A 24,155-nucleotide genomic window follows, 5' to 3' on the forward strand; every position below is an offset into this window, starting at 1 on the left:
TTGTACATATATGTGCACAAACTCTTTTCAAACTTGCTTGAAAAGTATTTCATAGAATTGCTTTTCTCAGAAGTAGCTGTCTCTGCTTTCATCCTGCGTGTCTCTTTATCAAAGGCTATCCTCTCTCTTTCTCTCTCCATTTCTCTTTCTGTTTTCATTATCTTGCCTTTACTTTTCCCTTCACATTTCCTGTCTACTCTTTCCTTTCCTCTTTGACTCATTCCATCTGTATCTCCAGCCTCCTTTCCACTGGTTCCTAGCAGGCTAATCTCATCTTCTATTCCATCTCTCAGGCCTTTGTTTTTTTCTTCCACCCTAGCCTTCTGAAACACTAGCTTAGGTGTCAGTGGTGCCTTTATAATCCAGATGTGGGAGAATATATTGGGGATAACAACTGAAAGCAGATTTGGGCATAAACTTGAGGTGTGGCTGGGAAGGACCTGGACTAGCAGGACTAACCGCACTCCCTGCCCGGGTCCTACCATGGTCCCCTCCCCAGAGTACATGACAGTTTGTTCCCTCCTGCCCAGTTTCTCAGTCTAGTTCTTAACCAATCCTACAAGATCCTGGTTGCCCTCTACCGTTTCTCTGTACAAAAATCCCTTAACTCTAATCCCTTGGAGGAATAGGTATTGCTGGGTTGTCCTTCTTCACCCATTATGTGTTCTAAAGGAGCATTATTGCTGACAGTTGATGCTAAAACAAGCAAAGCAATCTGTACTAAAATGTGAAATCTGTCTAAAACAAAGTACTGTACACTTGTGCACACCACGTCTCCATGTTGGAGAAATCAGCGCATGACCACCAAATGCCGCTTTGGCCCATACTGTTCAACTTCAGTCTGTAGATAAGTACCAATATATATCAGTAGCAGTTGACTTGTGCACAAAATTCATAATGGCTTCTGAAATCAATTGTAAAAAAAAGTGCTGAAAGCCATCCGGGCTCAACATACATATGGGATGTCTGCGCAAAGATCTGTGTGTTACATGTAAACTTTCCACAGATGGGGCCATTAGCCACTACTCTCCAACTGAAACATGAAAAAGATATGTTCAATACTATAATCCACAAACATGTATGCTTCCACCACTGCTTGATGTAATCAACCCAGAACATGGGCAGTAATCCCATGCAAGGCTAAAGGGCACACTTGGTGCTCCCCTCTAGGTCATACAATGGGCTCTGGACCACAGAATCATCATGGACTTGCCAAGTACTCTGCAAATGCTAAATTACTGTGCTAGCTGGGCCACAAAAAATGTTAGGATACTTGATTCCTATGCAGTCAGGTCCCTCAGTGCAGAGGTACACACCTGGTTACTATTCAGGAGATATTACTGTCCGGACACCATGGAAAAAATGCAAAAGTGTAAAAAAATAAATAAAAAATAAAAAAAAGCTGTCTTCCATTCCAAAGATGGGTAGATTTTGGTTTATGATACTCACTTTTTCAAGCTGGATAGATGAGACCATCAGTTGGCAATCTTTTAATTCTAATTGTGCAAATACCACTTTTTGCCTTAAAAAACTGTTCCATCAATTTCATTAAAAAGAGTCATCAACCATTACAACATCTAATTGTGATGGCATGACTCAAACAAATGTAAATGGAAACAATTTCAAAACAAATCCACTTTGTTGATCTGGAGATTGAGATGCTGGGAAATACACAACTAAATGTCAGTCACAAGCAAATTACAAGCTTTAAAAGAGGTTACAGTGAAGACGTTAGGCATCCTGAAAAAGTTAAAGCTCATCCCATGGTTTAGTGTATTTCAGGATGAGCTGGACCCTCAACCACATCTGCTTACCACCCCACCCGCTAAGAAGACAGTCGAGAAAACTGCATCTCAGAGGAAGGAGATCAGACAAATCCCTCAATTAACAGATCTCTGTCTAGGTGTGAAGTTAGCAAAAGATGATTTAAAGCAATCTTTTCTTGCTCTGCTGAGTCTACAGAGTTGTTTGTTTAAGGAGGCCACCTGCTATCACATTCACTCCACAAGCTGTGATCACTAGTTACTTCTCATAGTCTAGATGCTGGTGAATCAAGTTTAGGAACTTTGATCCCAAGAAAATTGTTGTTGTCATCATCAGTATGCTTGAGTTGAAAGCAGTGTTACTAGATTTAAATGCCTACCTTAAATTTTGCGCGGCACTAGATTGTTGATCCTGATAGGCAGTACTACAACATGCTTTGTTGTAAGTCAAAAAGGAGTGGGATATCCCTTCTCGCCACCTGTGTCGTGTGACTCTTAATCTGTGAACCTGGGATGTTGCTAAGCGCATGCTACTTTTGGTAGTTCATTTGGCTGCAAGAGCTAAAGTTCCACAGGAGAAGGAGACTGATGCATGCTTCACATGAGCGACAGCTCATTACATCATGGTTGTCGTACTCTTCAGCTACTAGAAATTACAAATGGTGCACACATTTGTTTTCCCACAGAACTATAGGTACATGACTAACATCTTACTGAGTCAGGTACCACCAATTTTTCTATAGAGGATGCATTCTTCAGATCAAGCTATATATACATCCTTCTCTAAGGTGTCCAGTTTGAGACCCTTGTGTTAATACGTTGTAATGCTGAATGGGCTTTTTAAACCGTTTTTCTTTTTATTCTAGAACCTTGTCCTTCTCATTTCTGAGCTCTCTTCCTGGTAAAGTAGGTATCCAGTTTTAGAAGTAGGACTTGGTCCTTCATGCTTCCAATCAATATCGTTGCCTAGTTTCTTGGTACATCTGATCTTAGTTTATGGTCATTTAGAACAATCAGAGTACAACCCTAACATTACCCTTTTGGCTGGTAGACTGTCTTACAGTGCCCAGTAAAAGAGCAAACAGTTGTGGAAGTTGAATTTTGCAAGACTTACTTTGTCAACCTACGATTTTACAGAAATTTTGTATTTGGAGTATTTGTCCCTGCAAAACAGTGTAGCTGTGTGTTTAGTTGGCCAATTGAATGTATTTTGTTTAGTTAAGTTGACCTGCTGTCTAATTCTGTGTGTTTTTGTTCAGAAGCCCAATGTCCCTTGGCCAACAGTGTCCTTAAACTGATAATGACGGGGTTCATTTGATAGTTGCAGTTTCTTTGACTTTTTGCCTCGCTGAAAGTTAAATTTGAGTTAAACAGATTATCTCTTTCTTAGCATTTCATTATGTTTCATTTGGAGAATATTTTCCTTTGCACTGTTTCGTCCATCTTGTCCAAATTGTCCACTGCTGCTTATTTCAGATAATATCTGAGGTTTGATCTTGGGAAGAGTAAAGCCCTGCAGTCACAATTTGTCACCTCTGGTGGCTACTCCTAGGAAACAGGTCTAAAAGCCTTACACCGCTCATTTGGTAATTTCCTACATTTTGTGGCTGTATCAATACACTAGACTCCCTTCTTAAATGGGCATGTGTACAATCATCTGTAAGAGTGCCATGTGGACTATTTTACATGATCTCATAGCTATGCTATGCTAATGTATGTTAATTAACTGATGCACAGATATGTCAGGATGTCCTCAAAACCTTATTCAGATGACTTTCAAGCCAAAAAGATTGCCTGAACCCTTATTGTCCTTGTACATTTTGATGATTCTTTTGAGTCAGAAGGAAGAAAGACTGGGCATCAATAGGCACATGTCATACAGTAGTTTATACTTCACATGCTTACTTGTGAACCCCTCCTCTCCTCATATATACAATAGTTGCTGTAATAAGAGGGGCCAGGTCAAAAAAATATTATACAAATTATACAAATATAAAACAACTGTTAATATTTGAACTATGCTATGGTATGGTCTATTGATCTAGCATCACATAAGGTCATGCCAAGGTCTCTGGATGCTAGGGGGAAATACCATTCTAGATGCGTACTTCTGTGACAACTTTCCAAGGTTAAGTAGTGTCTCCATCTTTTGCATATTTGAAAATGTAAACTTTCCCCATAGCATAAAACAAGAATACGAGACTCAGATTGAGATGCACATTTCAGCAGTATGTCTAAAAAGTAAAACATAGCAGTAAAGGTTGTAATAACATAATTAAATCATTAATTTTGGCAACTGAATCCATGATATGTACCTTCTATAAAATTAGGAAAAATAATATTTGAGGAATGCTGTAACTAATTATTGGACAAAACTTTGTTTGGCAGTATTTCTTTCATCACCGGAACAACTTGGATATAAACCTTATGATTAAAGAGACCTATCATCTAATGAATGCTACTCCAGCAGACATCCATCCCCAAAGGATGCTTGAAGACTTTGTCCCTCTGACTAAGGGACAGTATCCAGTGTACAACAAATATCCCAAGTTTGTGGTAGACTATCAAAATCAGGAGCGAGAAAGAATCAGGCAGGAGGAAATGGAATATCTACGTGAAAGGTATGCAGGTATTTGTTATTTCCATTAGGACTCATCTCAATTTACTCCATAATAATTACACTTTTGGTATGTGCTATGCTTGGAAAAATGTATTTATTTAATTTGTCTAACAGTTGGCATTTAAAACATATTTCGATTTTTTTTTTTTTCATCTGTTTTTGGTTATCAACTTGTAATAATCTAATATGTTGTTCAGTGTTCAGATATGGCTGTATTTTCTGTTAGCCAAATATTTAATTCCTTTGTGTTTTTTTCCATACCTTAACGTAGTCTCTGTTTACGTTTTGCTGTAAGAAGAGCCATATAAAAGAACAGCAAACATTTGAATTCCACTATTGGAATTTTTGCATTTTTTTCACCAAGTATGTTTCATACTCAGTTGTTGACAACAGTGATAGCTTTAACTAACCGAAAGGATAAACTGTCTTAAAATAAAAAGTAAAAGATACAAGCAGCAATCATTACAAGATTTATGCACAGAATGATACTGCATCGAAACCATGCAATAAGCGTGCAGGTGTGTTTGAATATGGCTTACCCCAATGATAACTTGGACCTCCTGTCCCCAATTAAACTTTCAAGGGACAATATTAGAAGGTTGAAAAAACATACCAATGTTACTAATTGTAAATACTGTTAGAAATTAATCTAAAGCTTTTTTGTTTAAAAGTATGCATGCCCTTATTTAGTATTAAAAATATAATGTTTTGTTGAGTTCAAATAACAAAGGAAATATTTTAATTGGTACACACTCATCTACCATATGTTCTATCTAGGTTCTCAATCTCTTGGTGTATTTAAAAACTGTCATACTATTTACATTACAAGACAGGTGGCTTCAGCTTAAAAATGCATTTGGTTAAACCATAGTATTATGTTGCTATAGGTACAAATACTTAATCCTAGTTGAAATGTTAAGTCTAGAATATATACAAGATGTCAGTAATATTACATCACATTTAGTTCTACTTCATTTTAAACATTTACATTGATTGGTAAATATTGCATCACTATAAAGGGATACATAAAAAATCAATCTTTTTTTATTTATCATTCTGTATTTTTCACCAGTGCTGTGAGCTGAAGACTTCCATCACCGTAAATGGTATATTGTAATCATGAAAGAGATAACTTTAGGTGTCTCAGCACTAATTTACCCCTTCGCTGCCAGGCCCTTTCCCCCCTCAGGTGCCACGCCTTTTTTTGGCTCTTTGGGGCAGTTCACGCTTAGACCCTCATAACTTGTTGTCTACTTAAGCTACCTATACCAAATTTGCGTCCTTTTTTTCCAACATCCTAGGGATTCTAGAGGTACCCAGAGTTTGTGGGTTCCCCTGAAGGAGACCAAGAAATTAGACAAAGTACGGCGAATATGTTGTTTTAAAAAACAAAATGGGGAAAAAGGGTTGCAGAAGAAGGCTTTTGTTTTTTTCCTAAAAATGGCATCAACAAAGGGTTTGAGGTGGTAAAATCACCATCTTCCCAGCTTTCAGGAACAGGCAGACCTGAATCAGAAAAACACATTTTTAAACACAAATTTGGCATTTTACTGGGAGATACCCCATTTTTACTATTTTTTGTGCTTTCAGCCTCCTTCCAGTTAGTGACAGAAATGGATGTGGAACCAATGTATGGTCTCAGAAAGCTAAACATTCTGAAAAGTAGACAAAATTCTGAATTCACCAAGGGGACATTTGTGTAGATCCTACAAGGTTTTCCTACAGAAAATAACAGCTGAGAAAAACAAAATTGAAATTGAGGTGATTAAATCAGCCATTTTTCTCCACGTTTTACTCTGTAACTTTTTCCTGTGATGTCAGATTTTTTAAACCAATATACTGTTAAGTCTGCTGGACTTTTCTGGTTGTGGGCATATATAGGGCTTGTAGGTTCATCAGGAACGCTAGGTACCCAGAGCCAATAAATGTGCTGCACCTTCCAATGGGTTTTCATTCTATACCGGGTATACAGCAATTCATTTGCTGAAATATAAAGAGTGAAAAATAGATGTCAAGGAAACCTTTGTATTTCCAAAATGGGCACAAGATAAGGTGTTGAGAAGCAGTAGTTATTAGCACATCTCTGAATTCCGGGGTCCCCCATACTAATATGTGAATTACAGTGCATTTCTCAAATAGATGTCGTTTTTACACACTGTTTTACATTTGGAAGGCAAAAATGTAGAGAAAGAAAAGGGGCAATAGCACTTGTTCTCCTATTTTTTGTTCCCCCAAGTCTCCCGATAAAAATGGTACCTCACTTGTGTGAGTAGGCCAGTGCCTGCGACAGGAAACGCAACATGGACACATCACATTTTTACATTGAAATCGGATGTGTTTTTTGCAAAGTGCCTAACTGTGGATTTTGGCCTCTAGCTCAGCCGGCACCCTGGGAAACCTACCAAACCTGTGCATTCTTTAAAACTAGACTCCTAGGGAAATTCAGGATGGGGTGACTTGTGGGGCTCTCATCAGGTTCTGTTACCCAAAATCCTTTGCAAACCTCAAAATTTGGCCTAAAAACCCCCACAATTTTTCCTCACATTTCGGTGACAGAAAGTTCTGGAGTCTAGGAGGAGCCACAAATTTCCTTCCACCCAGCGTTCCCTCACGTCTCCTGATAAAAATGGTACCTCACTTGTGTGGGTAGGCCTAGTGCCTGCTACAGGAAATGCCCCAAAACAACGTGGACACATCACATTTTCCAAAAGAAAACGGAGCCGTTCTTTGCAAAGTTGATATCTGTGGATTTTGGCTTCTAGCTCAGCCGGCAGGGAAACCTACCAAACATGTGCATTTTTGAAAACTAGACACCTAGCGGATCCCAGGATGGGGTGACTTGTGGTGCTCGCACCATGTTCTGTTACCCAGAATCCTTAGCAAACCTCAAAATTTGGCAAAAAAACACTTTTTCCTCACATTTTGATGCTGCAAAGTTCTGAAATCTGAGGGGAGCCACAAACTTCCTTCTACCCAGTGCTCCAGCAGAGCTCCCGATAAAAATGGTACCTCACTTGTATAGATAGGCCTATTGCCCGTGACAGGAAATGCCCCAAAACACCATGTGGACAGATCAAAATTATCAAATGCAAAACTACCTTTTTTTGCAGGACATCTGCGTTTTTTGTCCTGGGCTCAGCAGCCATCTAGGGAAACCTACCAAACCCAAACATTTCTGAAAACTAGACACCAGAGGGAATCCAGGGAGGTGTGACTTGTGTGGATCCCCTCGTTTTTTCTTACCCAGAATCCTCAGTAAACCTCACATTTAGCTCAAAAATGAAATTTTTCCCACATTTCTGTGTAGGATCACTGCACCGGCACAAATTTCCTACCACCCAACCTTACCCTCAGTCTCCCAGTAAAAATGATACCTCACTTGTCCAAGTGCTTGTGACAGGGAAGAGCCAAAAACATGTAAAAATAAATTAGGTTGAACCAAAGTGGGTCCAAAAGGGCAGTTTGAAATAAACGTTTTTAGGATGACAAGTGGGGCAGATTTTTTATCGGTATAGATGCGACAATGCTGGGTAGTAGTAATTTTGTGGATTCTTGCTGTTTCCGGAAGGTTCCATCACAAAAATGTGTGAAAAATGTGTGATTTACAGCAAAGTTGGAGGTTTGCAGGGCATTGTGGGTAATAAAATGGTGTGGAGTGCATGTAAAGCACACCACGCTGGACTCACTCAGATGTTTAGTTTTCAGATGTGTCTAGGTCTTGTGGATTTGACTACATGGCAGCGTCCCAAAGTCCAAAAAGTGCAGCCCTCACCATTCCAAGTGGGACGATTTTGAGAGTTAGACAAACTCTTCTGGCCCAAATGTAAAAGCAAAACTAAAAATAATCATATGTCCTCTTGCTTGCCGTGGGATAAGACGTTTTAGTATGCATGGAAGAGCTGAAAAACTGTTACCCCTTTCAGTTGGGGTGGGGACATAACCATGCCCATACTGGTTGGTAGCCTCCACCCCACTATTTTTATTTTGTTTGTTTTAATTCCCTGGAATCTAGTAGGCTTCCTCCCCTGGAGCTAATTGCCCCATCTACCCACCGGTGGGCAGAACAACTTTGTCCCCATTTATTTGGGGTGGGGGGATGGCCATACCCCCCACCCTCTTTAAAAAATAAAAAAAAATCTTATCTGGTGGGCGTAATGTGCCCCCATGGGGAGTGACCCTTTGCCAAGGTGCCGCCTCCCAAACAAAACAGACACATGCCAATCCCTGGTGCCTAAGTGGTTTCTGCCCTTGCCTAAGGGGTCGCTGGCCTTGTGTGAAACTGGTGCAAAAAAAAAAATGCCTAGTGGTTTCTTGCCCCTTGGGGGCAGATCAGCCTAATAAAAATAGGCCGATCTGCCCCCAAGGGGGGCAGAAATGGCCTAATGTACAAGTGACAAACTTTAGTGCTCCCCATCCAGCAAGTCCACCAGTTTCAAATGGATAAGAAGTCCTGCAGCAAATTAGTGCTCATAGCCATAACAGATAAAGCACAGACTGCCAGTTAACTTTGAGAAATTAAGGAGCTTAGCTAAAATTAGAAATACAGACTGCAGTGATCTCAGGACGCTGTCACTGAAGACAAACACCCCACAATCTAAGCTTTCTCAGTCAATTTCCTCCGAAGCAAAGAAATCATTCTCCTCGTCTGCAAACAGTGATCCCTCATAACTACCAAAATTGATCAGTAGAGAAAGGATCAATTCTTTCTCTCTTGCACTAGCTCAGCCTAGTAATCCTCCTTCATTCTCCTCAGAATATAATCTGGCCGGAAGGCAATTCAAGCAGATTCCCACTTAAAAGGACTAAAGCACCACACAGTAGACTTCTTCAAATGTTAAACTACAACAGGTCATGGCCATTGTTTGTGATTAGGAAACGGGGGTCCGATTCCTGAAAGCCCACTGCTATGATCAAAGTTGCCCATGCCACATATTAGAGACAAGACAGTTTGGTCCCTTGTAAATGACTCCAGAAATCTTGTGAACACTCAGATGCCCAGAATAACATATAAGGAGCCATTAAATACCCTGTGGACCATGCTTCTGTCTGGGCACAGCATGTGCAGTTTGTAAGGAGATTAAATATGAAAGAATGAGGGCATCAGTCTGAATGTTAGGTGGTAGGTTGTGTGGTCAGCAATTTTCTGGATTTTCTGAGAAGTCCAATCTCAAAACATGGTGCCTTGAACATGAACCTCTTTGTGTGATTGGCGTACTGGAACCCTAAACAACACATTTACCCCCTTATTATTCACAGGCCTCATTTTATTTAAAAAAAAAAAATCCCATTTTCTCCTTTTTTTGCAGAGGTTACACTTTCATTTGTAGTCCCAGATCATGTGGCCATGTTTATTAATCTTTCCATTATTTTGTGTTTCTTGAAATCAAATACTCTCCTTAAGTTTGCATTAGAATGTGCCAGTTTGCTTTAAATTCCATAAAATTCTCATAATCCCGTCCTCCTAATGTACCCACATTTTTAGGTATGGTGTTAGCCAAAAACTTTTGATTTTACTAAAATATATGTATAAAATACTTACTTAAGGGGGCTTTTATAGCTCCCTCTTTTCTTTCATTGGTCTGTTCTGTAATTCACCTTTTGCTTCCGCCCACTACAGCATGGGGCAAAGGTTAACCAACTTAAGCCACTGGTTAACTTCACTTTGAGTGTCTGCATTTTGCTCTCTCACAAGCAGCACATCCGCACACAAGATAGTTCCCTTCGATATCAGTGTTTATGATTTTGCTTTATAATTAATTTAGTGTTGTCTTTGTATTCAGAGTTTGATGTGATAGCAGAACACTTTTGATGTAAACACAGGGCACATTCTAGCTTTATCAGATTCCATCTCCTGCTAATGCCATTATAAACTCCTTTTTAAGTGGCCTTTGTTTTATCTGACTATTCCCCTTCAGCTTACACAAACTCACTAATCTGTGTGCTCTACCGATCTTGCCAACCCTGCAATTTATTTTCTTTCTTTCTTTGTTTTTTCTTTCTTTCTTGTCTTCTTTCTTTCCCTTGGTCCTTCCTTCTTTCCTTCCTTTGGTCCTTCCTCCCTTCTTTCCTTCCTTTGGTCCTTCCTCCCTTCTTTCCTTCCTTCCATCTTTGTCTTTCTTCAATTTCTTTTTTCCTTCCTTTTCCTATTTCTTCTTTTGCCTTTCTTCATTCATTCCTTTCTTTCCTTATTTCTGCAATTTTTTTCTTCTAGCTGTTTTTTCCTCCTTCCTTTTTTTATTTCTTGCTTTCGTTCTGTTCTTTTTCCTCTGTTCTTCCTCATTTGCTTCTTTTCCTCTTTCTTCTCTCCTTCATTCTCCCTTTCTTTCTTTTCTTTGTTCCTTCCTTCTTTCCTTCCCCATTTCCTCCTCTTTTTCGTTCCTCTTTCTTTCTTCCTTCCTTTCTTGTTTATTTCCTTTTTGTCCTTTCCATTCCTTCCTTTCTTTTCCCCTCTCTTTTCCTTTTTTTCATCCTTTCTCTTTTCTTTCCTTTGAAAAGCGCATGCCTTTGTCACGCCCGCTGTGCCTCAGTGCTGCAGCTGCCATTAAGTAGAACAAAAGGCAAAAAGACCTGGATGCATAAAGAGCAAAGAATGAAAAGTCAGAACAGGTAGAGGGGGATGAGCAGGAGGCAGAAGGCACAGAGGCCCGAGAGAGAGTATGTGAGCGAGTGAGCACGTGAGAGCGAGAGATGAGATGGGTGCCTTAAGGCGCAGGAGCTAGGTCTGCAAGGGCCTAGACTGGTTGGAGGACTGGTCACAAGTAAGTCCAGGAAAACTGACAGATACCTTTGAAAGTGGCAATAAATTGCTACCACCGGACAAACCAAGAAGAAGGTCCTAGCCAAGCACGTAGGTAACAGTTTTCATAGCTGTAAAGCGATGTTTTTATATAGTTGCCCCACCAGCTTCCACCACCAACAGCAGTATCCTCTCACAAGACCTATGTGACAGCTTATCGGAATTCTTCAGCATAGAAATCAGTACTATCTATAACAATCCCGACCCTCAAATGAACCCCAGCATCCTTGTCTCAGCCCACCGACAAAAACCTCAGAAGCACCCTGATTACATGGAAAACAATTACCACAGAAGTGACTGACATCATTATGGGAAACATCCAACCTGGGGACCCAACAGACCCTTGCCCCAGCCACAAATAGAACATTGGTTCCTCCCCGATCAGCGAAGTACTGACCTGCATCCTGAACAGCTCCGCCACCACTGCAACCTCCCCAGAGGTATGGAAACACTCAGTGGAATACACACTACTAAAAAAACTTATAACAGACACCACCGACCTAGCAACCTACCACCTGATCTCCCTATTATCTTACCCTTCCAAGGTCATGGAAAAGCCATCAACAAGCAACTCGCCCACTACCTTGACATACACTAACTCCTATACACCAGTCAGTGAGGCTTCAGACCCAAACACAGCACCAAGACTGTCCTCTTCAGCAACCGACATCAGGATGATCTTCTGCCAAGGAGAAACACCAACCCTTAGCCTTCTCGACTTTCAGTAGCCTTGAACACGGTCTCACACTCCACCCTGAACAGATGACTACACGAAATAGGACCCGCTCTCAACTGGATCTGCTCTGTCCTCAAAGGAAGAATACATAAAAGTCAGCATGCCATCCTCCACGTCGGAAGCCAGGAGCCTCATCTGTGGAATCCCCCATGGATCTTCTCTCAGCCCGACTTTGTTTAACATCTGCTTGTATATGGCATAAACATCCTTTCCCATGCAGAAGACATCCAACTGTAACTCTCCCTGACGGCCAAGACTTCAGTGTCAAAAAACAACTTTGCCACCTGCATGACCATGGTAGCCACCAGGATGAGAACCAAGATCCTCAAGCTCAACTCAAACAAGGCCAAAGTTGTGATTTTCGGAAGCAGAACTCTGCTTGTGATTTCACCTTGTGGCCAACAGACCTCGGGTTGACACCAACCACCCACGCCAGAAACATTGGAATCATCCCAGACAGCAAGCTCAACATGTCATCCCAGCTAACCACTGTGACCCCGCCTGAATGTTTTTCAACTGGCTATGAGAGAACACCAGGAAAACAGTCACACATTCCTTAATAACCAGCAGACGTGACTGCGTCAACATATTTTACATTGGAATCACAAACCAACTCCTGAACATACTCCACACCATCCAAAATGCTTCAGCCAAACTTGTCCTAAACCTACCATGCTGCCCACATCACTCCACACCTCAATAACTTCACTGGCTCCCCATAAACAAATGAAATAAGTTCAAACTCCTCACACACACTTATGGAAGTACTGCACAATGTAGGGCCCGCCTACTTCAACAGCTGCACACACTTTCACCAACCCTTCGGGTACCTCCTCTCAACTGGACTCTCACTAGCGTAGGTACCCCACATACACAAAAAGCAAGCAGGAGGATAACGCCTTCTCCTACATCTCGCCCAAAGCATTTGAGTCTCATTGCATCTTGAGTTCCACAAATAGATGAAAACCTGGCTTTTCTATTGAATTACCCTTTGGAGACAGCCACCTACCCACCTGTGCAGCACCTGAATAGACTCACAGGAAATTAGAGTGCAATGCAAATATGCTTAACTTTACATAATATGTAGGGCTGCCAGGAAAATGTGGGTGGAAGAGAGGATGATTGTTGCTGCTTTGGAAAATTTTGTCAGCTATAAATGTGCCTGAAAAGTTAGAAGCTAATAACAAAAACACTTTTGCACTATGGTTGTGTTAATGTAGTGGAGGTAGTTGTACAAGTACAGAGGTAATAGCAGGGATTACGTTTGAGTTACGAGGATGAGTGGGGGTAGAGGTAATATGGTGTATGTAGAAGTAGATGTGCAATGGTATTAGCTAGGCTTTGTGAAAGTGGGTTATAGTTTGGGAAACTGTACTAGGGTTTAGATGGAGTTGGAATAAAGAAAAACAAATGATATTTGAGCAAGAAGCTGTGGAGCCAGTTTGGTTATTGGAACTCGGAGGAAGAAAGAAGGCATTAGACAAGGAAGGTAAAAATAGAGGCTAATCAGGGAAGGGGAAGAGATGAACTATTGATTTACTCCTGTGAAGTAGAAACAAGGGATCAGTGTGAAACAGGAAAAGACAGGAAAAAACGCTGCTTGAACCTGCCTGTTCAGGATTATCAGTATGAAATCCGTTCTGTTGATTTGGAACTATCAAATGTGAAAGCACCATCTTTCTGTTAAGTGAAATCATTGCGTATAACTATTTGCTCTTTTTAGAAGCCAGACTAATCCTCTGCCTGCCCTAGCTTCCTTATTATGCTATCCATGAACTTATGCATTTCCAAATGTCTCCACTGTTTGAGAAGATGATTATTACCAGGGGCTGCTACCTGAATATATGTACAGATGGAGACAGGTTACCTTAACCCCGCTCTCCCGAACCTTTTGATATTGATAACTATCTCCTGAAGCAAAGTTCTTGAAACAACCTTTGCTGCAGCTTTATATCTGAATCCTTAAACCTGTAAACTAGGTAAACAGCAAGGATGCATTCCAAAGTGTGTCTTCTGGTGCCTGACGGATGCAGTAATGACGTTCAAGGGGGCTTGAGGGTAGGCTGGCTGGCAGGTAGGAAACAAAAGGCTGCAATCATTTATTCACAGTTTGTAGAGAATATCAATCTACAACACTTAGAACATAATACATTTAATTACTTTTTTACCTATTTTTTAATTAGCTTATAAAATCAGTAACATGAATATATGTCATCCACCTTACTGTGCTGGTATTGTGCGCATAATACAATCATTAGTATTTCACTTCTTACAAATACAGATATACTATTCTTCTCACTGTATTGATGTCTGACTAACAGGTCAGGTGTTTAACAATATGCATCACTCTGCATTAATCTACAGTCTTCAGGATATAAGTCTGAATATCCTCTCATTTAAACATTATTCTGAGGCCTCAGTATTCTCCCTCTGGACCTCAAATCTTATACAAATTCGTTGACATCTCCACCATTTTTAGGCATTTTCTTTAGCCACGCACCAGTCTCAATCTGATTTCCATGTATGCATTTTTGTAAGATTTTTTGCCTCCCGAACTGATAGTGGGTAGTGTTACTTCTCACCACCATTAAACCTAATTCACATAGTAGTGTTATCGCTCCAGGTTCCCCACCTTCAATAGAAAACATCTGACCACCTTTCCAGGAGGTCTGTAAAGTATGGAAAAAGTTTCCCACCTGATCACATCCTTGCAGCAGAGGTCAGAATCTGTCCTATTTAATTTAACCAGCTGTGTTCTTGTAAGTATATTCTGATAAAAAGTTGGATTTCATCCAACCTGAATCCCACTCTAATGGCTTCCTTTGTTGGATATTGAAGAGCTTCTTAGTCTGAATCCTTTGACTCCCCCAGATCTGGGATCCAGTTTCCCTAATCCTTTCTCAGCTATATGGTGAGTGAATTATGCTGGCAATTTTGTATCTGGTAAGTTCTTTCTTAGTTTTTTTGTATGTGATTGGATATTGCCTATTATATAGTGGCTCCAATAAGATCTTATTTTCTAACAGGGAACTATCTTCAATTATGGCATTTAGCGGGACATAGACTGGAACACAAACTGCTAGAGGATGCCTTGGTTGTACATAGCTGAACATCTCAGTCCGTGTTTGCAGCGTTCCAGGCCCTCACTACATGTTTGTTCCGATAGAAACATTAAAGGGACAATTAATAACCCCCAGTTCTCAATGTGTGTGAGTGTACCAAAAGGGAGGGCGGTCCTGTGGCTATACGACACATTAGTTTGCAACTTCTAATTGAGACATCAACTAATATTTACAAATATCGGGCAGGGCTATTCCACCATTGTATATCCTGGGCATCAGAAAAAAGATCCTCAGAGCAACCCCATCCCAAAGGAACAGACATAATTTAACTGTGAGCTGCTTAAAAAGCATCTAGGACCCAGTAGGGTAGAGGAGCCATAGAAGTGGCATCAGCTTATACAATACTGCTGAAAATAGGTGATAGAATGATAGTTTTCAGCAGTAGAATATGTTCTCTTTAAATCCAATTCCTTGTATAGATTAGGATCAAAAACATATTTTTATTGTGGTAACGAATGCTGTAAGACACTTGAAGCCTTTTTGCCTATAGCAGCTGGACAATGGAATGCTGAACTCACAGACCAAGCCGTCAGTGGTTAGCATGCAGATTTGCTATAATTAATTCTGAATCCACAGTATTCCTGCAATAGGCTTTATAAAGTTTCCTTAGGTTCAGCAATTTAAAGATTACCAGCACAGAGTGATATTTGTCCATCCTACATATTGTCCTTTTTTTTTTAAGCCTCATACAAAGGTGTCCTTCCTGACATAACTAGTCAGAGGTTCCTGTGCTACTGAAAACATTAAAGGAGACATGGGTCAGATTTGTTTCATGCATTTTGCTAGTCTTAAATGATCTGATAGGACTCCAATTTAACCGTAAACAAAGTCAAAGGCCCCTGCTGGATCCAGGGAGACCTTTGCCATTGAGATGAACTTCATCCTTTATAGCCTTAAAGATTGCTATCTGACAGCGACTTCAAACTGCGTATTCCTTACCTTATAATTCCGTGGCATCAGCATCGAATCCAGACGTTTTCTGCTGAACAGTACCCTGTGCATGCCGTCGGGTGGTGTCGTTCGGATCCACATGCGTCGTCTGGCTCCGCGTGGCGCCATCAGCGTCGTTTGAATCGTCATTGATGTCACGGCCCCCTATATAAGCACCATACCGGCGCGCGTACGTCAGTTCTTTTCCACAACTTTCCACACCAGAATCGCAGTCATGGAAGAACACTTTTTTTTGTTTTGTTTTTGTTTTTGTTTTTTCTTTCTTTTTCTGAGCCAAATGAAATGCCCTGGAGAAAGGGTAAAAATCTGAAAAAAGATTAGATAGATAGATAGATGGATAGATAGATAGATGGATAGATAGATAGATAGATGGATAGATGGATAGATGGATAGATGGATAGATAGATAGATCTGCAGAGCAGGGAGGCCTGGGTGGGTGTAAGGAATCTGCAACTAGATAAAGTCTCTACCAGATAATTCATTACCGAATGTAAGTAACTTGTTAATCTGATAGAGACTTCTAGCTGCAGATTCCTCTCCTTAGAATAGATACCCAAGCTATAACTGCTGGTGGTGGGTTGCGAAGATATGCTTCACACAAGGACGTCCTGCAATACCGAGCGAGCAAAATGCCCCTCTCTTCTCACCTGACTATCCAGGCAGTAGTGTCTTGCAAACATGTGCACGGAAGCCCACGTTGCCGTCTGGTAGATGTCTAGCATCGGCACACCTCGAGCTAACGCCATGCTAGCAGCTTTCCCTCTTGTAGAGTGAGCCCTCAAGCTTTCAGGCGGCTGCTTCTTAGCCAAAGCGTAGCAGATTTTAATGCAGAGAACGACCCAGCGCAAAATGGTTTGTTTCTGAACTGCCCGCTCCTTCTTTGCACCAAACGTACCCCACAAAGAGTTGGTTGTCCACCTGGATCTCTTTTTTTGTGCTGTCAAGGTAGAACAACAAAGCTGTTTTTGGGTCCAGATGATGGAGATGCTCCTCTTCTTTAGAGGGATGCCATGGAGCAAAGAAGGTGGGCAGGGTGATATTTTGACCCAGATGGAAAGGGGAGGAAAGAGGCACCAGTTCTGAGGACTCCCTTATCAGGATATATTGTGAGATATGGCGGTTTCGATGATAAAGCCTGCATCTCACTCACTCTCCTGGCAAATGTGATCGCCACTAAGAAGGCTGTCTTGATAGTGAGCAGCTGGAGAGGACAATTATGTAAAGGCTCAAAAGTAGCACACTATAGAAAAGTAAACTCTAGATTAAGGTCCCACTGGGACATAACAAAAGGCGTAGGTGGAGACATATGTACAAGCCCTTGTGAGAATCTCTGTACAATAAGAGACTTAAACAAAGACTGTTGATCAGGCAAGCGAAGAAAAGCCGATAAGGCAGAAAGATAGCCCTTAAGAGTCCCTAAGGAGGAATCCTGTTGAGCGAGTGACAGAATGAACAGAAAGATATTAGAAGGAGAAGAAGAAAGAGGATCAATAGACCTTTCTGTACAATATAATACAAAACGTTTCCAACAGCAGGCGTAAACCGTCTTCGTAGAGGGATGCCTGGCTGCCAGAATGACATCACAGACTACGGGAGGGAGGTCATAAACCATGAACTGCCACCGCTCAATCTCCACGCATGAAGCCACAGAGTTGACCGGTTCGGGTGGAGAACCTTCCCCTGCTGCTGCGACAGAAGATTTTCTTGAAGAGGCAACCCAATTGGAGGACTGATGTTCATTTTGAGAAGCTCTGGATACTAGACTCTTCGTGCCCAATCCAAAGCCACTAGGCTTACTTGGGCCTAGTCGTTCTTGATTTTCTTGAGCGCTCTGGGCAGAAGTGGTTTGGGCGGAAAGGCGTACAGGAGGCCTGAGCTCCACTCTCGACGGAAAGCGTTGCTTGGCGATAGCCGCCTTGGAAACTTAAACGCGCAGTACTGATGACATTGTGCGTTCTCTTCGGAGGTGAACAGATCTAACCAAGGCTCTCCCCACTGCTGATAGAGTCCTTGCGCCACCTCCAAATGGAGACACCCTTCGTGATCCGCTAAGCATTGCCGGCTGAGTTAATCCGCTCTGGAGTTCAGAGAACCTGCCAGGTGTTGAACCACCAGGGTTATGCCCTGGGGTTCCAGCCATGTCAGGAGACAAAGGGTTCACTACCCCACACGGCCCTGCTTGTTGCAGTACCACATTACAGTAGTGTTGTCCATGAACACCTGCACTATCTTCTCTTTCACAACAGGAAGAAATGCCTTCAATGCTTGCTGGATCACATGAAGCTTCAACAAGTTGATATGAAGCCCGAATTCTGCCAGAGACCAGAGGCCCCTGATCTCCACCTCTCCCAGATGGCCACCCCATCCCAGAAGTGACGCATCTGTCACTACTGTAAGATCTGGTTGGGGAAGAGAGAGGAGTCTGCCTTTGACCCAATCACAGTTCTAGTGCCCTTCAAATCTGAACCATGTCGGTAAGATTTCCCTGATGCTGTGCCCATTGGGACTTCAGGTCCCACTGCAGAGTCCTCATACGCCATCTGGCATGCTTGACTAAAAGAATGCAGGAAGCCATGAGTTCCAACAGCCTCAGAGTCTGTCTCACCAAAATCCAGGATAGAGGCCGAAATATCTGTATCATAACCTGAATATCCTGGACTCGCTGCTCGGGAGGATATCCCCAAAACAGCAGTGTGTCCAGAACAGCTCTGATGAAAGTGAGCTTCTCCGAGAGGGTGAAGTATGACTTTGGCATGTTTGTAGTGAACCCCAACAAGTGCAAGAGGTTCGCCGTAGCCTGGAGGTGGATGAAAAGAGCCTGGGGTGTCGGAACCTTCAACAGCCAGTCGTCCAGGTAGGGGAAGACTGAAATCCCTGACCTGCACAGATGAGCTGCCACCACCGCCATCACTTTCGTGAACACCTGAGGGGCACTGGTGAGACCGAAAGTGAGCACGGTTAACTGAAAGTGCTCATGGCCCACCTTGAACCGCAAGTAACGCCTGTGGGCGGGCAGGATGGGGATGTGAAAATACGCATCCTGCAAGTCCAATGTTACCATCCAGTCTCATTGGTGACTTGGAGACAAGACCTGAGCAAGAGTGAGCATCTTGAATTTCTCCTTTTTGAGGAAGAGATTGATGTCCCTTAAATCCAGGATAGGGCGAAGGCCCTTGTTCTTTTCGGGAATCAGAAAGTAGCGGGAATAACAACCACTGCTTACTTCTGACATCAGGACCCTTACTATGGCTCTCTTGGCCAAGAGAGCCGCAACTTCCTTGCGGAGCAAGACCAAACTATCACCCAACAGCTGTTCTTTTACTAGAGGGATAGAGGGAAGGAAAGACTGGAAGGGGAGGGAATAGCCCTTCTGTATGATCTACAAGACCCATTTGTCCGATGTGATGGACTGCCAGTGAGGGAGATGAAATTGAATCCTCCCTCCAACTGGACGGACATGGTCTTGAAAAACCATACTTGGAGGGCTTGGACACTGCGGAAGAGGGGGGCTGTGTGGTGACGACCTCTGGCCAGACCCTCTAGGTCTGACGGTACCACGACCTCATCCTCGCACGGGATGCTGTGAAGCCAGAGGACAGTGGCTAACCTGTGGCTGGCGTGGTACCGTGCCCCTTCCGAAGCATCGAAAGACACAAAAGACAGACTGCTGACGAGCCGGCGCTGAAAGGCCCAAGGATCTGGTCGTAGCTCGAGAATCCTTGAACCTTTCAAACGCAGAGTCTGCCTTCTCACCAAAAAGGCGAGAGACATCAAAAGGCATGTCCATCAAACTCGACTGGACATCCCCTGAAAAGCCAGTAGAACGTAGCCAGGCATGGCGACAGTGGGCCACTGTTGAAGAAATCGCCCTGCCCAGCAAGTCGGTTGTGTCCAAGCCACACCGGATAGTAAACTTGGCTGCATCTCTCACATCCTTGACAGCCTGAGTGTCCCGTATGCCCTCCGGGACCTGGAGCAGCACCTGTACCACCGTATCCCATAAAGTATGGGAACAACCGCTCGATAGGCAAGAGGTGTTTACTGACCTCAATCCCAGGCTGGAGGAAGAAAACAACTTCTTTCCAAGTTGGTCCAGCCTCTTGGATTCCCTATCCGGAGGGGCGGAAGGGAAGGCACCATAGGAAGTGGAGGCTTGGACCACCAAGCTCTTCGGGATGGGGTGTTAGGTGAGGAAACTAGGGTCGTTTGGAGCAGGTCTATAGCTGCGGCCGATTGACCTATTCACAGGAGCCCCTGTGCTGGGGGATTGGACCATGTTCCCAGAAGGACATCTGTGAGGGATTCATTAAAGGGTAACATCGGCTCTGATGTAGCAATCTCCGGCTGAAGCACCTCCATCAGGAGATTAGTCCTGACTGGCACCATAGGCAAGTCTAGGTTCATGACCTCAGCTGCCCTACGCACCATCATGGCATAAGTTGCACCCTCCTCCGTAGCCACACCGGGAGGAGAGAGCATGCCAGCATCTGGAGAAGCATCCAGTCAACTGGCTTACCCTGGATCCTCATACCAGTCATGTTGATGCTCCAATTAACATCCTCTCCTGTGCCTGGCTGTTCTGAATAAGCCTCAGGCACTGATCTGGGCCTAATCGGCGCAGTTGAAGTCGGAATCAGGGTCATACGACGACGTTCCGGCTCCGGATAATCCAGAATGAGGATGGGGCTACCACCACCAGTGGGCGCCGGTGGTGGAGGGAGCGTCGACAGTGAGATACCGGCGCCAATCAGGATCCACTATTGATCCCAGGGTCCCCAATGACACCGAGGCCGAAGCCGCCGACGTCGAATCCGATGGGGCCTCTCCTGAAACTGTGGGGCCTGAAGACCCACCCGAGGGTGCAGCCCGCTCAAAAATAGGGTGCAGAGCCTCATAAAAGTCTTTGATTTGAGCGGGGGTCGCTCCGGTCCCCGGAAAAGGGGGAAGATGCAGAGCCGGCCCTGGCGATGGCTCCCCGCGGAGCCGTGCTCGGAACGTCAACGTTCCCTAGCAGCTTCGTAGGCCGACTGGCATGGCAAAGTCGAAGTTCGCTTGGACTTTTTAATCTTTTTGTGCCTCTTATCTGAATGCCCCGAAGACCTCGAATGCGGGCTCCTGGAGCGGTGCAGTGACCTCCTCCTGGAGTGGGACCGTGACCTCCTCAGAGTCGTGCTAACTGAAGACAGTCAGAACACGACTTTGAATCGTGGTCCTTTTTGAGGCACCAGAGAGACACCTGGTGTGGATCCGTAACCGACTTGGTGCGATGACATGCACCACACGGGTTGAATCCAGTCTTTCTCGAAAACATCGCTCAGACAATTAAAAAAATCTTGGACAAAACCATCAAAAAAGGCTAACTCTTTTCGGATCTGCACTTAACCGGCGTGGAAGGAAAAGAACTGACGTATGTGTGCCGGGGTTGTGCCTGACGTCACAGATGACTCCAACAACGCTGACGGCGAAACGCGGAGTTGGACGACGAATGCAGATCCGACGGCACGCGCAAGGTACTCCTCAGCAGAAAAGTTCTGGATTTGATGCGGACGCCACGGAATTCTAAGGTAAGGAATCTGCAGCTAGATACAGTCCCTACCAGATGATTTGTTACCGAAGGTAAGTAACTTGTTCAACATGGTATTTAACTATCTGTCTAGACAGTCTTTTAAAAATCTTCATTAGTTGGCCATTAGCTCAGGCCCTATCTGTGATAGCAGCTGAGTTATTGTGTCTGTGACTTCCTTGAATGCAAGATCTGCTTCTACCATGTCCCTGTCTTCACCCTGCAGTTCAGGGAGAGAAAGATCTGATCTCCTCTCTTCTCTAATCTCAGAGTTGTGCAGCATGAAGTCATGTACTGTATAGGGCTTGGAAGTAGCCCACAAACGTTTAGGCAGTTTCAGTTTTGCCCTGAGCCAAACCACCATCAGTAATGAGCAGTTCCCCTATCCATCTCTCCATCTGTTGTCCCCATTTCTCCTCTCCAGCCTCACAGCATATTTATCAACTTAATTCCCTACTTCAGTCAGTGTAATCTGAATAGCTAGAAAGTGGTAGTGTACATTTTTCAAGACAGTGCCTGATAACCCAGCCCACCTTCTAATTCTTTGTTTGTATTTACTCAATTTGTAACACAAGACGCTCTGAGTTAACCTGGGTGATTTTGATATTCTTGCTTCTTTTTTTTTTTTTTAAAGTGGACATGCAAAATATTTTTTGCACCCTGATCACAGTCTTACAGGCCTCATACTAAGTAGCTTCTGATCCAACATAGCCATAATTTTCAGGAAAGTGCTCAGTGGTCAATCATAATTTATCAGCCACTGTTTTGTCTTGCAATATCCATTTATTTAATCTTGAGGAAGTCTCAGCTGTCAGGGGGTATCCATCACTACCTGTAGAGAAGAGTTTTCTGGAATTCCTATTGCTACAATTCGTATGTAGCAAATCTAGGGCTGAAGCGGAACACGGAAAGAGGGATGCCATAGTGCGGGTTCAGGTATGTGATTTCTATAATTCCTGTTACATCACGGAATTCACATCCACTGAGATGTTCAGCTATGTACAACCAAGGCACCTTGTCAGGTTATCGTCTCACATCTGCATGCACAGAGACCCAATCTTATCTAGCAAGGCCAGTTGTAGTCAGGTGGGGATATATACTGAACCTAAGATAACTTGTCTTCCATTCCAAGAATGTAAAAGTGCTAGATAACATCCCTGAGGTGTGCTCACAATCTTCTCCACTCATTGCTTAATTTGTGAAATATTAAGTGCTAGTGCCAATGTTTTTCTCAGAAGTCCACAGCCGCACTGACAAATGTTGGGATTTCCCAGTACCAAGGCTGCATAGTCTTGACTCCACCTCATGCTTTGTTCTTCCACCTTCCTACCCATTTATTTCACTCTTACATGTTCTTTTTCTTCTCTGCTTTTTTCCTTTGTTACTGTTTTTTTGTCTCTCTTTCTCTTCCTCCTCTCTATTGATGTGGGTCAAAGCCTTATGAGATAATGTAAGTGCCCACAAATGAGTACCAAGGGCCCCTTTTCAACCACTGACTCAAAATAAGCACTGTCTGTCCTATATAGATGGTTGGTCTCCTTATACAATTGCTACACCACAGGAGTCTGACGTTAAAACAGAATGGTGTAATAGGAAATATCTGCCCCCTCTAACTCCAGGCTGTCGCTACCTCTCAGTTGTGTTTTCTGCAGGAAAACTACATCTGAACCAGGTTGTCTAGTCCATTAATGTTCCAGATTAGTGTAAGATTGACTTGTCATGTGATTGCCATATTCATAACCAGAGTGCATCATATACATCCACTCACTCAACACCATTTTACCAATCTTCTACTACATTGGATAAAAAAGGCATCAATAGCAATGTCACTAAAACTCGAACAAGTACAACATCAGTTAATATTCTCTCTTTACCAACTTTCTCCTACCCTGCGTCCCTGTGCTGATAGCCTAGAACAGCCCACAAACAGCAATTCTCAAATGTGCCTGTTGCTCTTAGCCTTGTGTCATATTCAGCAAAGGTGTCTAATTTTTCTCAACCACCCTTATATAAGAGTGACAAGAAACAATATCCTCAACTCTGTCAGTATGAAGACAACAGTTTCTCCTACATTTTGACACTGCAATCCCTAGGCCTTATTACTAACAATTCCATGATACCTTGTATCTGCAGTCAGTTCTCTACCTTGGAAGTATTCCCATTTGGCTCAATGTCTCGGTCTCGCAAGCTCTGCTTCTTTTCGAGCCAATTGCATAAACCATGTGGTGAGGTGAAATGCCAGGGTTATCCCTTGGTAAGAACAGTGTGACTGTAGGTTCACACTGGGCATGTACTTGATGCCCTAAAACCTCAGTTCCTGCTTGATGTCTCAAGAGTTCTTTGTTTGTTCTGTACACTTGTGTGATATCTGGAAAGATGAGCACATTGGTGTTGTCCAGTCCCAGTGACCCAGACTGTCTTGCAGCTTGTAGTAGTATGTTGTGGTCTCTAAAATTCAATTGTCAAGTTATAATCACACTGGGCATGCACCAGGTATTGACTCAATGTACCCTTTCAACAGAAAATAATTTACAAAGGCCTTTTGGCTGGAAGGTGTATTTGTGATGAAAGTTTATGCAAACAATTCATATATGGGTCTCTCAT

General features: G+C 43.0%; 1 protein-coding gene across 1 annotated transcript in view; it reads left to right on the forward strand.

Annotated features, from left to right (window-relative positions):
- The window catches only part of TBC1D31 (TBC1 domain family member 31), a 578,066-nt gene that overhangs the window by 377,022 nt on the left and 176,889 nt on the right, over positions 1 to 24,155 (forward strand). Inside the window, exon 14 of the mRNA XM_069220688.1 lies at positions 4,152 to 4,384. Coding sequence (XP_069076789.1) covers positions 4,152 to 4,384 — 233 coding nt within the window. The remainder of the gene's footprint in view (positions 1 to 4,151; positions 4,385 to 24,155) is intronic.

Source organism: Pleurodeles waltl, chromosome 2_2 (assembly GCF_031143425.1).
Source record: "Pleurodeles waltl isolate 20211129_DDA chromosome 2_2, aPleWal1.hap1.20221129, whole genome shotgun sequence".
Classification (NCBI taxonomy): domain Eukaryota; kingdom Metazoa; phylum Chordata; class Amphibia; order Caudata; family Salamandridae; genus Pleurodeles; species Pleurodeles waltl.